This window comes from Schistosoma haematobium, chromosome ZW (assembly GCF_000699445.3).
Source record: "Schistosoma haematobium chromosome ZW, whole genome shotgun sequence".
In the NCBI taxonomy this organism is placed as follows: Eukaryota; Metazoa; Platyhelminthes; class Trematoda; order Strigeidida; family Schistosomatidae; genus Schistosoma; species Schistosoma haematobium.
The window spans coordinates 44893768-44912440 of NC_067195.1; the positions used below are offsets into that span (position 1 = coordinate 44893768).

Here is an 18673-nt window from a genome sequence, read left to right on the forward strand (position 1 = left end):
AATGAGAATGTGTAAATATAAAAAAAGTAACATCATCAACTTAAAAGTATGTATCAGCACTACAAATCGGGATCTCAGCTATTACTTACTATTATTTCAAGGAACAAAACCAAGCAGTATGATAGCAGAGAAAATAAAAAAAGCTAATACTTATATTAATAGTCAGTATTACTATGAAATGGAGGTTGACTTTATATGCAATAAATCTAATTATATATATATATATATATATATATATATATATATATTACTTACTTGTTGGAAAAAGCTCACCCAGCCTTGAGTCCAGTAGATAAGCCATGAACAGAATGGCAAAATATAACGAAATGTATTATGCGATGAATGAATACCCGAATAATGAAATATTACTTGTATCATTTCGGATGTTAACGCTTCTTTAATCCATATACTAAGCCATAGAATTGTAATCACAGGTTTACCAAGTAAACACACAAGTATATTTAATGTAGATAACGGATGAACAATTGAATCCCAAAATGTTTTTGATGAATTTGCTGATGTTTGACCAAATAAACGATTAGCATTTTTATTTAAACGTATACTTCTTGATTTATACAAACAAAATGCATCTATTAGGCATAACAAGTAAACAATTCGAGCTGATTGTATAGCATCTTCACTGAAAGTAAGACAAATAAAAACTTATTAAGGGATAAAAACACTATAAATCAGTATTAATTGTAATAATCTTACGTCTAATCTTAAAATATTTGTCAGATGAAAATTAACATTTGGTAACAATTCGAGCTAAGTGGATATTGAACTAAGTAAATAAATGAAATCATACAAACAGGATCAGTTTCTTTTTTTCAAATTGCAAAGTTTCAAATATTATCACATTTGAATTGTTGCCATTACGACAGTATATAAATTATGAAAAATAAACTCGATGTACACATCATAGATGATATACCTAAAAAGTTAGCGAGAAACATTTGAAAGTTTATTGTTTACTCAGGTGATGGTTAGAAACTCAGAGTTACACTTTGTTGCTGTTGTATAATAGTTTCAGAAATAATGCAAAGTAATAGCTTATACAATAAGTGCACAAGACAACTGCCTACTTTACGAATAAGAACATGAAAAATAAGATAATAATTAGCGTATACAATTTCAAAACTAGGAAGGTTGTTATGACCATACAATGAAGTGAACATGACTCTTTTGTACAGAGAGGTAAGGCTTGAAATGGCAAACTGTTATCGCGTCAGGTGTGCGCAAATTTATCATCAAAACCTGTTTAGAGCCAGTTCTTTTGATTCTATACATAATCTTGAAAGACGATTCTTGTGGTGGAATGTGACTAGAGTTGATCATCTGTTCAAGGATTAAGCTGTTGATTGATTTGTATACCTCTCTAGCTAGCCATGCAGGGTGGTTTTCGGGTATTTGTTTACCGAGTACACGGCCGATATAACGTGTTCTACAAAGGCAAATGAACTGATAAATACACAATGATGTGACCCAAAGCTGCAGTTTTATCCTTGACACTTCTCGAGTGAAATTCTTACTGCAGGAAACTATTCGGAGCCCAGTTGAATAAAATGCCTTCCACCCTTTAGTATTTCTCCAGACATATTGCCCCTGGATTTAATATTCATGAATACAACTTTCTTCCGAACTGTGAAAGTACTTCCAACTTGACGTTTTGGTTTCAGATCACTATCCATAAACTTGAGTGGGAAACCATTCTACTTTAAAGGAACTAATTATTTGACAAAAGGAACAGTGTGAAATAGATATTTTAACATTCGTAGAAGTCGAAGATAATTTTCCGCATGAAAAAGTGATATCGCCTAGAGAACCAATGAAAACTTGGAGGTACTGAATAATTCTTTCGTCTATATATGTGAAACCTTCACAGTAGTACTCCCAGGACATTAAAATCTATTTAACCAACTAAACAAAGTCACAGGAGTCCACATTCCAAACCTCAGTTAACCCGCGATTACCAACGGTCGCTGTCCAGCCTCACTGGAGATAACTATATCATAATTGATATGGTCGAACTCCAAAATTAATGGATTCCTATTACAAGCTCGGAAAATCTAGTACAAAGCTGGTTGCTAACAATCAATGTAGTAATTATTTATAATGGCAATTTTTATGAACACTTTATTCGCAATGAACACACATTATATCACAGACTAATGACAAAATGAAAAGTATTTAAAATCAGAAGGTATTATACACAGTTCTATCTCGATTATTACACTCTCTGAATAAGGAAGCACCAATTATCATCAACAATCTTTTGTTTGTAAATAAGTGAAGCCAAAAGCTGTTTCATCCATATATTTACACATTACACAGACTTTTTTAAAAACTACCAAGATAAAAACTTACTGTTCGTAATCTGATACTGCTGCTCTATATAATAATTGGTTGAGAACTATGAAAGCTCCACTGATCATTGGGGCATAATATTGACATTTTTCCCATAATGAACAATTAGGACGCAGATGAATAATTGCTTTGAAACGAAATACTAGAAATACAATCCACCAAAACAATAAACAAGTCCATAACACTGCGACGTGTTCAGGTCTGAAGGAAATTATACATGAACAGCAATAAAGATGAGTGGTACATTTTCGAACTAATTATGACTTATAATATTCAGTCAAGATGACTTCGATTATTGTTAGAGGTACGAGAGCAATTGATACTACCTGGTTTTCCTCACCAAGGAAAAACAATTCTTATTAAGGAATCTGAAAAACAAACTGGGTTAAGAGTATTCTTGCTGATTTGGTAGCATGACTGCAGAACCTAATGGACAACTGCCTGAGACTACTCAGACAACTCTTTATTGTGAGTTTTTTTCTACATTTTACAGTCCCTATTGTTAGCGATGGAATTATGTGGAGTAAGGTGGGAAGTGGTCTCTTAAGGTTAAAAGCTTTAACACTCCTGCAGTTGTGATAAACCAACATCGTTGCAAGTTCTGGTTGTCTGAGAGGAACACGTAAATGGTCGCGAGCTCCCCATAGAGTCAGTAATACGGCCTTTTACTTGGATTAGAATTCGAGACTTCCAATCTTACTGTTCTACAACCAACCTTCCTGGTATAGTATGACCACAAGAAACGAATGCTCTAGCCCATAAAACTCCTTTAGGTCACCGCGATGTAGGTAGTAGCTACGGTCAGATGACGTAAAAGAGGAATATGCATGCCAATCAAATGATTGAAAAATGTAGTAGAACATGATTATAAGCAACCGTTTACAACAACTTTATATATATATATATATATATATATATATATATATATATATATAACCATTCATTCATGCTTTAACACGTTAATATTCTGTTTCTCTCCTATAAAATCAATATTCTTTCACTATAAAGTTATGTATATTTAATTGAATAAAAGTTGACGAAATTATAAATTAACTTTTATGATTTCTTGTATACGTTTCATATTATTCAAAGTATGAACTATAAATTAGACAAGAAGAAAAGAAAGTAAAGAATTATGAAACTTAAAAACAAATATTGTTTTCAGGAATTCGAATGTTTCAAGAGTGAAGTATAGTTTCATTAACTATTATTTACTTTTGAATTGTTTATGTCTACCATTATTTATTAAATCCTAGTGGAAAATCTAGAAAAATTTCAACTTTGTTGAGCGTCAGTTTACTTTATTAACGTAAGTGGACTTCGCCTAATTCTCGTTTGATTTTGTTTTCCATATTGTTTATCATTCAACTTGGGCTACAAAATCAATTAGCACAGTTGCTGACCGAATACTCCACCAACCACATCGACGATGATAACCTACACAGCTAATTATCAACTAGTTGGTGGATTATTTCAAAAAGAATAATGTTTTAGAATGAGAATGAACTGATTGCATTGCTGAATGAATGCAAAATAATGTAATATATTCACTCGTTTGAAGTCAAAGTGTTTTAATTACGTAATTCAACAGAAACTATTTCATTCAAGTCGGATATAGTGATTGAAACTTAACATATCATAGTATATTTCACTGGTTCATTTACAGGTGTATACACACAAATAATGAAAGTTGTCGAGTTGTTCCAAAACCGTGAATCTAACCTCATTAAATAAATATCTAAACTGCAATTGATCTAGAATTATACGAATGAATCTCTGCGTACAGTATACTTCGATTTTAAGAATGATAAAAATTTAATATTAAACTTTGAAAAACTCACGATTCAAGAAAAAATGCTGTGTGTTTTAGCCAGATTGATTTTCTGCAGTAAAACTGCTTCTTCGCTGAAGAAGTGGCCTACTCTAAGTCACAAAGTGTCAGAAAATCTAATTTTTCTACTCATTGTAATATTACAAATATATTATTTATTTATGCTTAATGGATGGTTTGATTAAGAATCTTTCACTGCCTGTTTCAAAAGGAATTGTCTTTTTTCAGTTATTTAACAAGCTCATTCTCATGATACCGATTGTGACTGACTTTTTTATCGATTTTACTATTCACTTGTGTTCAGTGAAAAGTTGGCAATGTAACCTATCTATCCTAGCATATCTAAAACTATTAAAAACATCCTTCTGAGTTGTAAAATCTTCCAACCATTTCAGAATATACTTTAATATATCATTACAGAGTTCATAATCATAATAAGATAAAACGCAAATAAATAAAGTGATTATTGGTTTGCATCTTTAAACTTGACTTTTATTTACGACTGATCATTTTGTGAACTACTAAATAACGCAGTCGTAACTGAGTATTTCGTACCTAAATAAATTTGCTGAAGAATCATATGTATACTTGGATAAAACAGCTGCCCAGTCCTACATAGCTTTCAACGGTATTTGAACTGAAGCAAAATCTATGACAAAATACTGCAGTCTCATTTCTCGAGGATAAACTGTCAATCATTAGTTTACATGCATCATTCGTCTTTTCAGTGTGTGTAGGTTTTCAGATAATCAACTGTTGTCAAATTTTTCATTTTTAAAAATTGGAAATGTTAGAATAGTGTCTCATGAAACGAAGCAACTACTTCTGTTGGTTATGAACTTCCCATCAAATTTCCGTACATTAACAATATACGAAAAAGTTACATTCTTGAAAAACAACGTAATTCTGCATATGAAAAGAAAATCTTCTATATTTTAAGATAAGTACCTTAGTAATAAAAATTTAGAAAATGAATCATTTATCAAAATGGTGGGCCTATACAATTGCTTTCTATGCTTATTTGATATGTGTTTAAATAAAAGCTGAATTAGAAAATTATCGATAACAAGTTGAAACATGTAAAATCAACTGCAGCATTAACAAACACTATTTTAGAATAATTAGTTTACTAAATAAAAGCATACAACTACTTATCATGATGAAATGTTATTAAAGTTTATTGGTTTGCAGTTATATTTGCAATTATGAGTGTGTATGTTATTGACAGAGAAATCCGACTCAAAGTCTTCACGTAGCGCTGGTAGTGGGGGAGACCCTGCGAGCTAATTTATGCGGTCAGCGGAGATCGGACTAATCCACTACTCCTATGCTGAAAATGAGTTTGGGGGATTCGAAGCTTGAGGCTACCAAATCTACGGGGTTACCCTAAATGTATAATTATGTTTGCGAACTGCATGAGTCTCGGCTTTTTTAGTTGTGTATATCTGTATGTGAATAGGGCACGTGGCGGGTTCGCAAAAGGAACGAAAGCTCAAACGTCTGCACTATGTCGAATAAAATCAGCGGTCTAAACCAGTAGGTCGAAGACAAAATAAAAAGATATGGTAGCAAATCCTGGTGAAAGGTGATCTTCAGCCCTCCCTGAAAGTACTAACGCTTATTTGTATATCATGAAGTGCGAGGGTAAAAATCGTACCAGTGGCATACAAGAAATGCATAAGAGTCAGTTGTGGCAAATATGTTCGAAGGAAGGGTTGATCAGATAACCTCTCAGGTGAGTGAATATACTTACATGTATGCTATAAGATGCATGAGTAAAAACGTGTGTTACCGGTATACGTATAACGCATTTTTCCCCCAGGGTGTGTATACCTGTGTATGCAGAGGGATGAATAGGTAAAAACCTATGTTAGCGGTATACATCGCCTTGGTGCGACGCCCGCGCGCCAGGACCCCGTGGTACCGACTTCCCCACTAAATCACATCCATGTGGTGGGGTTGTGAGGCTTGGTCAGCCTTGAGCGTTTAAGACACAGCGCCACTACCATATTATTGAGACATCCAGTGTTACTCAGCCTACTGAACATGCCGGATGAAAAACATAAATATATGTAGTGAAAGCTACGGCTGAAGGTGGAACGTGTAATGAAAATTACACAGCTCACACACTAAATTGGTGGAAATATAACTGAAAGAACTGGGTATGGTACATGGATATGAAAACGTTAAAGATGACATACAGTAATTGATAGTGTGTTTTTGTAGCTCATCACCTTACATGGGTTTATATACAATGAAATGCAATTATTCTATGATAACTCACAATGAAAACAATTTATTGATAAATAATAAAAATAAACACGAAATTGAACTACTACTCTTAAAATTAACTTCAGAAATTCTTGACCCTATTCAGTATATATGAATGAATGATATATGATGCTCAGTGGAATAATTTGCAGTTAGTAAATTGTTTTTATAGAATTATGGAACTTTTCAAAATAGACCATGAGTGCTCCTGCATTGAATTCAAAGGATATTCGATACAGTGTAAGGCTAGTGTTAAACCTATGTTTAAGGCTGGATGCAACAATAGGATTTAGGGTGATCCTAAATACTAATCCTTAATCCAGACCCTAGCCTTAAGTACTCTATGATTTCTTCGTCGTTATGATTAATCATCTACATTCGATAGAAAACACTGTTTTGATAATATGTACCATGCCCTTGGAAAGCCTTAATCTTTTTTAATAGGATTGCTTTTTTTATTTTTAATGCTTACTCAATCTACTAAGTAAGTGGCCTGAAATTCTGTTTCATATCGGTTCAGAACGGAAAAATATGAAAATACAGTTGCATCAAATGTCATAGCAGTTGTTACCGATATCATTTTATCATCTAACTTATTATACTGACTGACTGAATTTGGGGGGTTTCAGGTCAATAGGTCAAACTGACCACAATCATCACATAAGAATGAAATGTTCTGAATGCAACCCTTAATAGAGTCTAGAACCAAAACAAAAAAGGTCCAATATCTCTGAATTCTTAGTAATTCCCGAACTAATGTCAAACCATGATGAAAGCTAACTTCAATTTTCCCAAAAAAAATTTGAAGGTCAAAAGGGAAACTAAAAGTTAGATATGGGTTTCTAAAATATGTAGCTATCATTATAACAGTGGATAAAATAACAATCATGTAGAAGGGGCTGTGAATAACTCGAAAAAAAATGCTATTTCTAAAGATATCTAATATGGATCTTTATATCCTAAGCAGAAATAAAGATGAGTAGTACATTTTCGAACTAATTATGACTTATAGTGGTCCTCGAAACAACATGATTATTTTTCAGTCTAACTGTATGAATGAATGTATAATGCTCAAACATCTGCAGCAATGATTTCTACACAAATTAGGTTTCGAATTATTAATTAATGGTCTCTAACACTTTGTATTTACTTCCTAAAGTGGTTTTTTAGAGATTACGTACGCTGTTTCCGAGTGACAAATCAGCAGCAAAGGTGAATTTTACAATCCAGCTGCCAACGTAAACAGGATAAGTGGGGTTTAAACGTCTGACATAGTGCTTAAAAGTCAAATGGTTTGAATACTGTCAGCTTCTGATACAACTCCTATACATAATAATAATAATAATCTTACTTGTACAACCAGTCAGATATATCCGGTGAATGTATCCATTTATTACCAGTTTGATGTAGTCTACGCAATAGGAAGCGATCTAATAAAAGTATTTTAAAAATAATTTTTAAAATGACCCATTTCACACTTGAACTGACATTGCCAAGTAGAATTAACAAACTAGTCAGTAATATAAGACTTGAACTAAAATAATACCATAATTGATGTTCTTCTTCAGCCCAACTACTTGATGCTAAACTGATGGAATGTAGAACTAAGCAAATTGTGCCGAACCAACAGATAATTTGAACTAATAATGGATCAAATGAATAACTCAAATCAGCTGTATCCGAATAATAATACTGAATTATTGTTTTTTGATTCTGTAAAAAAAAGCCGAAAAGAAATTGTGGAAAAGGTGAGAAATTAAAGACAGACGAAATCTTGTTTGATTAAGGAGTTGACCAAGTCAAATATAGCAGGAGTGTATTACTAACAAAAGCTTTATTTAATATTGTATGTCTAGTACAGTACAGAATTTTCAGAACCAATTACTTCAACAAGTTTATTTTACAAAACAGAAAAATCCGATAGCTGCACACATATATAAATAAATTAGGTAAACAAACTACCTGGGATCAAGTGAAATATTTTCTTAAGAAGATTAAAGTCTGTACAACTTTTAATTAAAAACATGTTTAAGAATATAAGTTATTAACTAGGTCAGTTCTTACAACCTGTCCGTCGCTTAGTATATTTTCTAGATAAGGTATAGTAGAGCTTTCATAACTTTGCTTGAGTGCATGGATTCCAATGTATTGAAGTCTTATTCTACCAGAAGATATACAAGGAGAAAGATACGAATGAAATGGATGGTCAGTGTCTGATAACATAACACATGTCAGGAGTCTGCAACTTTTTAAATGTATATCCACGAACATATTCATAATTATCTCAAAAGATTCACCACACATTCTGCTTACTGCCTTCAGCACTCTTCTCAACACACCAAACCCTTCTTTTAAAAACCCGAGAAATAAGAATGGGGAACAGAAAGGAATAATACGTAGTATGAAAGAATCGGGAAATCATAAAAGTAGATGTCAAGGAATACCAAAAGCATATAGTCTCTTTATATAATAAGTTGAATCGAAAGCTTTATTCGATGTCATTAAAACTTGAGAAGATCGAGAGAGATTAGAGGCAAAATTCACATTAAGATAAACGACCTTCGATATGACTTTTATAACAAAATTTCCAAGAGCACAGACTTTGTGGGATTACAACAGGGTGTTTTCATGTCTTTTCATGTCTCAGGCTAAAATTAACAGTTTGACATTTAGAAGGATTAAGTGTGAGACCATTAACAACAGACTATCGTTCAATGAGAAACAAGACCAAATTCATTCTAAGAGGATGTACAGAGACAGGAATCGGTGTACATACAGCTATCGATGTTCACGACTGAAAAATTGTTTAGTAGTAGTGGTCTTGCAATAGAGTCGAAAACACAAGTATAGTCTACAAATGCGCATCGAACATACTTCTTACCCTAATCTCAATTGAATACTGTTATTTACTTATTTATTTGAACACATAAATATTGGTACAAGCGGACACCCATTATATATGCGCCACACAAAACAACGAGAATTCGAAGAGGAAAAAAAGAAGGTATGGAGAGTAAAAAAAGAACAGTGACGAACAGATTAGTGTAAGGTAGTGTAATAATAATAATGAAAATAATAATAATAATAACGGAGGAAACGGAAAGGTACAATCAGAAGAAATCTTTCAGTTATGGAAGATACAACCACTTTTTATGGAGAAAGTAAAAGGTTACAGCAGCATCGCCACTGGCTTCTATTCTCAGCCATATCTGATAACGTCTCTAGCCACTGTGTTGCACCATCTCTCTGATCCCAGCTAGGGAGTCGTGAAGGACCAACACAAGTCAGCCCTTTGCAACTTTCTTTCATACCACGACACCATGTCATACACTGGCCACCTCTCCGCTTTTTCCAACCAATCCCAGCGTCGGCAAGTAATGCACGACGTGGAATTCTCTGGGACAACATTCGTAGAACATGTCCAGGCCACCAAAGTCGGTGTTTCAAGATGGTGACACCAATTGCATTATCATCTCTGTGCCCGAACACACGATGCTATGTTATCCGTTCACAGCTATCTTTAACAAATTCTTCTCATCTAATCTCATACCAAAAATGTGGAGAAAGATGAAGATAATTCCTGTACCCAAGAAAGCATCTGGTGATAAGAATGTAAAATTTAGACCTATTGCAATAACTTCACCCTTCCTCAAAACAATGGAAAAATTATTAATACTTCCACTTCAGCCTGCGATAAAAGAGCATATTGATCCATATCAGTTTGCTTACAGACACAAAAGAAGCACTTTAGATGCTGTTACTGTTCTGCATCACAACATAGTGTTCAACTTAGAAAAGGGTCAGCAGTATGTTCGATGTGCTTTTCTGGACTATGCTTCAGCTTTTGATTCTATACCAAGATAACGTTTAATTAACAAGTTAGTCAGCGTCAACACTGACAGCTGGATAACTAACTGGCTATGTTCCTACCTCTCTGGAAGGGAACAGTACACTGTGTTTGGAGGAAAGTGTTCAGAGTCTCTACTGTCTCATGAAGGTGTACTACAAGGAGCTGTTCTTTCTTTTCTCTGCATGATCTGCCATCTTCTACAGAAAACACTTTTTTGAAATATGCGGATGATCTTACTGTATGTATGCCTACCTCTTCCTCTTTACATCCCATAGAAATGAAAGTTTTTGTCTCGTATTGATTGTTGGTCTGTTGGTAATGGTCTCATACGTAATCCGTCTAAATGTCAAGCTGTTAACTTTAGTATGAGACATGAACGGAATCTAAACACCATTTTGAGATCCCATAATGCTTGTACCATTGGAGACTCTTTGATATACACAGTGTCGAAGGTCAATTATCTTGGTGTCACCTTTTCCTCTGATCTGTCTTGGTCTTCCCACGTTTTATTGTTATCAAAGAAGGTTTTCCGTCTGACCTACTACATAAAGAGATTGAATGCTCTTGGGATTACTCATCATTTACTCTTACAATTTGTCAATTCTTGCATATTACCTATTATTCTTTACTGTTCTCCATTATTCTTTCCCGGGCTTTTGAGGAAAGACTTTGGTGTATTGCGAAGAGTGCTGAAGGCAGTTAGCAAGATGTGTGGTGAATCTTTCGAGATCATAATTAATGTGGTTGTGGATAGACATTTAAAATCATGCAAACTCCTGGCAGGTGTTATTTTATCAGATACTAGCCATCCCTTCACTCTTATATTTCTCCTTGTATATCTTCTGGTAGAACGAGACGTAATTACATTAAAATCCATGCACGCAAGCAAAAGTATAAAAGTTCTATAATACCTTACCTAGCAAATATACTCTGTGACGAACAGGTTGTTAGAGTCAACTTAGTCAATAACTTGCATTCTTAATATGTCCTTAATTCTAAAAGTTGTGCAGTTTTTCGTTTTTTTTTCGTTTTTCTTTTTTTTAAAAAAACATTTCTCTTTTTTTGTATTCGTTACTGTTTTTTTGTTGTTGAGTAAGTAACTTGTTGAAATAACCTGTGCTGAGAATTCTATATTATACCAAAACTATAATATTGAATAAAGCCATTAATAATAATAATAATAATAATAATAATAATGCCGAACCTCTGCATTACTAACATGATGTTGCCACTGGATGTCAGCAATCCTTCGGAGACAGCGATGGTCGAACACAGAGAGTTGTCTAAAATCCTCAACTCGGAAAGGCCAAGTTTCGCAAGCATAGTACAAAACTGCTCTCACCGAAGCGTTGTAGATCCGACCTTTCACAGCCAGACTAATATTATGAAGGCGCCAAACATGGCCCAGATTGGCATAAGCTGCTGTGGCTTTTAATAAACGTGACTTCTTCTCATTATTCAAGCCAACATCAGCACTTCCGCAACTACACAGACTCACGAACTTCTCGACTACTTCTATCTGCTCACCATCCAGGGTGAGTACAGCATCAGAATCCTGCTAGTCTTGTAGAAGTACTTTGCACTTCGAAGGCGCAAAGCGCATACCATACTTACGGACATTGATTGCCAACTGATTAGGTGCGGATTGCATGCCTTATGCATTATCACACAGTAAGACGATATCATACGCATACTCAAGGTCGAGAAGTCTTTCTCCAAGCAACAGATCCACACCACCATTACTTACATCCATCAGAGCTGTTTCCAGAATGTCATCGATGGCAAAGTTGAAGAGGAATGGTGAGATTGGGCAACCCTGTCTAACCCCACTGCTCGAATGGAACAATGGGGAGAGGTGGTTGTATGCCCTCACTCTGCCTCAGGTGTTTTTATATAGGGCTTTTAGGATGTTAATAAACTTCTCAGGCACACCCTTCTTCAATGGACAATCCCAGAGGACAGTCCTGTCCACCGAATCGAAGGCAGCCCTGATGTCAAGAAACTAAATACTGTATTGTGATACATAACAGAAGCAGCATCTAAGGTACTTCTTTTGCGCTTGTTAGCAGATCGATATAGATCAATATGTTCTTTTAACGCAGGATCAAGTGAAAGTAGCAATAGTTTTTCCATTGTTTTCAGGAAAGGAGAAGTTATTTAAATTGACCTAAATTTCTCATTCTCATCACCAGATACTTTCTTTGATATTGAGATTGTCTTTATCTTTCTCCACATTTTTGGTATAAAGTTAGTTAAAAAAGACCCCTTAAAGATTATCTTAAATTGATGGCACAGAACTACTGACAGTGACGTTAAGTGATGACAGTTCAGCTTTATGAGGCTTTATGGTAAGTGTAATATACTAGTGTGTGCTCACAGCTTTTGTACAAGCAATATTCGTGTATTGTAGTACAATAGAGTGAGAAACGCTGTGTTTGGACATAAGTTGTAGAAATTCGAAATTTAGGTGGAATTTTACAAAACGAATTAGAGTTGTATAAGATCATTATGCTTTATTTGCTAAACGATCGATGGAAAATGTCGCAGTTTTGCGTTCCCCCATCTTTAATTACAACAGGACTCAAAACACAAATGTACAATCAAAAGTACCACAACCACACTACAATTTGCAAGCCTAACTAGGTACTGAACTTGTATATTTTTAGATAAATAGTTAAAAAACGTATTGATATTTAACAGATAATTCATGAAAGGTGAGAAAATATAACGATAATTAATGAAATTAAGGATTAAAGTTAGTTAGATCTTTGTTGGATGTACCGGCATTCTGAGGCAATTGCTTATCAACACACCATGCATGTTGAACAAGTCGATAGCTTCCCGGAATCAGTAACTCAGTAGATTAGGCGTTGACGTCTAAAGCACTAGTCAACTGGGTTCGAGTCTCGATATTAACTTCAACGTTGGGACCCAGGTATATCCATCTGACGAGTTCAAAATTAGATGAAACTCGTAATCTGGATTTAGTGGTATTCGCAATTCATGTACGTGAGTGAGTCAAAAGATAGCTTACAATAAGTTCTGTATAATAGTACCATTAAAATAATAGTTTTGATGAATGCTCATTCAAAGTATGTAAGCTTATTTATTGAAAAATAACTACCCTAGTATCAAATTTCACCTCTTCTTGTACTATCTTAATAAAAACAATTAGCTATTAGATATAAACAGATATATCTCATGAAAAAAGAAAGTATTATACAGAATTAATAATAAATCTTTGAAACAGAATAATACAAAATAGTTTGTATGGACCATACAAATAGAAATCTTAAAGAATACAAAATCACACCTTAAATTTTCCAAAATAAAATTCATCAATTTATTAAATTGATAGTTAGAAGTAGTCCTTAAATAAAACAATATACTTCAGGATAAGTGGAAGATTATCAATATATACAGTGAGAAAGAAGGTAGTTTATATCGATTAGTATATAAAATTATCGAGGCTTGCTGGGTATTGTAAAATTATTAAGAAATCAGGAATTCATTGAACAACTGTCTCATCCGCGTTTAGGACTAATGTAGAAGTACTCGAAAATGATTGGTTGTTGAGCTCCAAAAAACTAGGATGCGACAGTTTTCCAGTACCCCAACCTTCTTTTTTGATTGTTAATTAATTAATGTTAGCCTAGCTAAATACGTACTGAATACTCTCCGTAATTCCAGTTTAAATATATTAATCTATAAAAACTCTAGTGTAAAAGTTAGTCAGTATTAATAATCCACTGGAGTCTATCTGCACTATTACACTGAAGGTAAAATTGAAATAACTGAACGCATATTACTTACTTTTCTGTTTGTCAAAGGATTTTTGGTATCGGAAGAGTAAATAACTGAATTGAGAATCTTGTGAAACAGCAGTAAGGTAACCTATAATAAATCATTTTTATGTCCAAAAAAATAGGCAAAAAACTGTTTAATTTTGCAAAGGTTTATGAGGAAATTTAATTTAATCAGTATAAAGAATGATAAATATATCCTAACCAAGTATCTCTATGGTAATATATCTCTGACAGTCACACTGATTTGAATCATTCGTTCCAAGGAACAGAAGTTTCCTTTAAGAGTGTAGGTACATCATCTTGATTAGTGGCCAACTAGCATGAGACCGAAGTTTAGGGTTGAATCTAGATTAGCTTCAATTATATAAGGTCACACAGGTTGCATCGATATATTGACTTGTTTCAGCTAGTAGTCATATTGAAACTTGAATGGTAGAATTTGATTAGGATAAAGAATTAAGCATGAAATCTGTTGCGAATCTCTTAGAACCCGTTAGAAAACTCATTTGTAAACATTCCGTACGTGATACTTTTGAATTTATCGAGCACATAAAAGAAGTGAATGTAAGTGACAAAATTATGCTATCGCTGGATGTGGAATCATTATTCACTAATGTTCCACTCACAGAGACCATTAATTTTATCTGTAAGTACATAAACAATATTGGGATAAACATTGGGATACCTGAGGTTTATTTGAAGGAACTATTACTACGCTGCACATGCGATGTACAGTTCACATTCAACGATGTAATTCATAGACAGAAGGATGGTATAGCAATGGGATCCCCACTTGGTCCATTACTGGCAGATTGCTTCATGGCCAGTTTATAAAACAACCAACTCAAAAGAATTATAGAAAACCTCCACTTGTATAAAAGGTGTGTGGATGATATCTTTATCATTTGTGACAACAAATGTAACTTAAGTGATCTCCTAGAGACATTTAATAATTGTCACCCATCAATAAAATTCACACTTGAAGTTGAAAGCAAACAAAATATTCACTTCCTTGATGTAGATATAACACGAAAACAAGATGGTACTTTAAAAAGAGCTATCTACAGGAAACCCATGTGGAATGGCCAACTATCAAATTTCCACAGTTGGGTTCCCATCAGCCGAAAAACAAAACTTAATAATAACTCTCGCCCCGAGGTCGCAGAGGAAGAATTGAGCCTTTTAAAAGAGATTCTTATCAAAAACGGATATCTTCCTACATTCATTGATAAGAAATCTGTTGCTATCAGGTTATCAATTAGCGTATATATATTACTTGCAGCTATGAATAAAATGAGTCCGTATATAATAATGGGTCTGGAATCCTTAGTGTAAAACCATTATTTATTGTTTTGATTGTGAGTATGAACACCACCTACACGTTGCTAAGCTTTTCAGTTTACAGTCGTTTAGCACATATTTAGTACTAATATAAAACATTTCATCCGAAGTCTATTAGTTTAAAACAGCGTATACAGTTTTTAATTTCTTATTAGATTTTCTTACTTTAAAATGTAAAGCGATAGTTTATTAATTAGACAGTTTATCTTTTAGTTAACCATTTCCAGTTTCAAATCTTGACACATAGACTTCGGTTAGGGTGGTTGGATAGAAGTTTGCACGCCACTGGACTTGAAAAATGAAGTGAAATATAATGGATAAGTATTATTGGATTCCCGTTTTATGACGCACAAATATTGTGATCGTCACAAGAGATAGATTTGAATCCAGCCCTTGGCAAAACGGTGAGTGGTACTTCAGAATTTCAGACAAAAACAAAACAACCGCCTGAAACAATTGAATTGAAAAAGCATTTGAATTACCTACAAATAATCAACTTACAATCCACATTAAAATACCGCCAAATATCATTTTTTTATTATTTAAATGTTCAACTTTTGACAAAGATTCTGATTGTATACCGTTAAGTAGGTTAACTGTATCAGTAATTAGTTTTTCACCTTTTAAACGAGAACCCGATTTTACACAATCAATTTGCTTGAATTCATTAGTTGAATTTCCTTGAGTGTTTTGGCAATGTAACCAAGTGATAATTCCATTTAGCAAAATGTTATATTCCGTAGCTGTAAAAATATTTATTGAAGCAAAAAGCATCATAAAATGAAAACTAAATATTAAGAGAAAACAATTCACAACGATATCCAGTCGGTTCGTATAATATTAATGATGGAATAGTTTTTGCAACAAATTAGCATTAATATTAAAGGTATTTGATAATGATACATGAATAAATTTATAAACTTAGGTTATACAGAAGTTTCTTTGATAATTTGAATTTGTATTATTTAACGAATGTAAATAGAAACCAACTGCTATAATATTACAGATTAGATAGATTTTTGGCTGAACTCGGTTCTTCTTTGTGAACAGATATAAATTAGTGTTTGGGACTTGGGCAAAGAATTATTGGGCTGAATTCGATAATCAACTTTTATAGACTAATGTTTATGATCAAGATGAGAGATTGTGAAGATTTTTCATTTTGAAGTTACTTTTCGTTGCCAATCGGCGTTAATTCCAGAAGCACAGAAAGTCTAAGAACATTTAAATTAAGTATGTTTCTAGTTTGAAATTTCTCAACAGTGTGTACACATAACCATACAAGGGATCAGACTCAAAAGCCACATGTCTCGGAAGGAGCTTGTTACAACATCATTTTAGAACATTGAAAATAGCAGTGTCAATTATAATAAAAAAGACTGAATATACAGATTACGATACTAGGAGCAAGCAACATAGAACCTGGTGCATATGCATTCGTTTGAGTTGTGATACCAAATCAGTATATTCATACAGTATTTCGAAATGTAATAACATTAATGACCAATGTATTTCTTTTATTATTTAAAAATGAGAGACTCACTTCGTTCTTGACTCCATACACTTGACATACAATTTTTATACTCAAATTTATGATATGACTTCAATGAAAATACACATTCACCAGATAAACGACCAATTTGTTGCATTAACATATATAGCACTTTTAATCGATCATAATTTGTTGACCAGAAATTATACAACCATGAAGATGATAGAACGCCTAAACTTCTCTCTGGTATACCAACTCCCGTAATTAATCCGATTAATGTGGCTAAATCAACTTGTTGCGTTTGTGGCAACTGTTTTAGATTTGTTGTTACACATGTGTTCTTGAGTAAAAAATATTAAAAAATACTGCAGGAACACGAGAGTAAATTAAAAGAGTAATTGTATAAAGCTTCAACTTTATTGATAATCATTACAGAAAAAATAACATTATTAGTTAGTAATATAACTATAATGAGATTTGGAAGTTCTAAGTATGATTTCACATTAAATCTAAGATGAGTGAATTATTATAGGTGTTACCAAATAGAACAACAAAGATATTTGTGATGTAAGGACGATTTTGAATACAGAGACCTGACTAAACATTTGGGAGCTACTTATTTTACTAACTGTGCAAATATTGCATTTAACCTAATTGTCTTAGATTTGTTTAAACTGAATGATTATGTGAGTGTTAACTCGATATATTGAAAGGCTGAAATTAGGAGAGTTAAAAGTTATCACGATTCTAATTCCTGCAACAATCAAACAGAGACACTAAAATACTTTTTGTTTTTATCTATTCGTTGACAAAATAAGAGACAAATATTTTGGAATTCAAGAACCTTATGTTTCACAGATTACGAACATAGTTGTATCAGTTGGACTGGTAGAAAACTTTAATCATCGAACATGGGTGAAAGATACAGAATGTTAAAAAAATTCAAAATATGTTTTCAGTAATTATAATATGAATTTATGTCAAAGAGATATTTGTAGTAATATTGTATAACTGATAATGAGAATCTCTTACTGTGTAAAAATTTATAGTATTGAATAAAGCTATTATTATTATTACGCATTGTTTCATTTACTGACGTGGTAATAATTAAATGTAAATCTAGCCTATCTAAGAGAGAGAGATTGAACTACGCTTAAGATTGTTTTTCTTTCTAAGGTGAGAAATAATTCATTTACTCTGTATTGGTTAGCATACTTGATAAGCCTTTTAACTGAACACTTGAATCGGTTTCTTAAGCTGTTCTAATAACCCCAGGTAAAATCCACATGACAAAATGAACACGAGAGAACAGACGTGATGTATGAAAAGAACGCTTCACTCTAAGGTTAGTCTATGTACATAAAATTGAAGGTATTTGTAGTATTTCAGATGATCTTGCGCTTCTGGAAGGTTCCGGGACCACAGTAAACATAGTAGTGGAATAGGTAATTATGCAATCATAAATGTGACACGTGACCTTTCACTGCCTAGATGTTTTTGAGAAGCTTAAATTCCACGCTGATTGGACGGAATGTTTCCCAGTGTTTTCAGAGCCCCTCTGGACTTTTTCGAGGAATACTTTGGATATCCCTAACAAAACTCAGTTTTGAGTCCCATTTTAGTTGTGAGACATAGTGCTACTACCCGAAAATGAATTCGAACATGTTGCCTAACAGTTGGGAATCAAGTATTTTAATTACCGAACTACTAAACCA

The 18673-nt window shown here is 33.4% G+C and overlaps 1 protein-coding gene across 2 annotated transcripts in view; it reads right to left on the bottom strand.

Moving 5' to 3' along the window:
- LAS21 (major facilitator super transporter protein) overlaps nucleotides 1-18673 on the bottom strand; it is a 31709-nt gene that overhangs the window by 1317 nt on the left and 11719 nt on the right. Inside the window, exons 7-12 of one of the 2 annotated variants that reach the window (XM_051211531.1) lie at nucleotides 17010-17298; nucleotides 15968-16209; nucleotides 14133-14213; nucleotides 7821-8182; nucleotides 2368-2568; nucleotides 256-640 (exon numbers count right to left, since the gene is read on the bottom strand). In XM_051211531.1, coding sequence (XP_051071598.1) covers nucleotides 256-640; nucleotides 2368-2568; nucleotides 7821-8182; nucleotides 14133-14213; nucleotides 15968-16209; nucleotides 17010-17298 — 1560 coding nt within the window. Of the gene's footprint in view, nucleotides 1-255; nucleotides 641-2367; nucleotides 2569-7820; nucleotides 8183-13629; nucleotides 14093-14132; nucleotides 14214-15967; nucleotides 16210-17009; nucleotides 17324-18673 lie in introns of those variants that run through there. The other variant, XM_051211532.1, reaches the window with a different exon arrangement.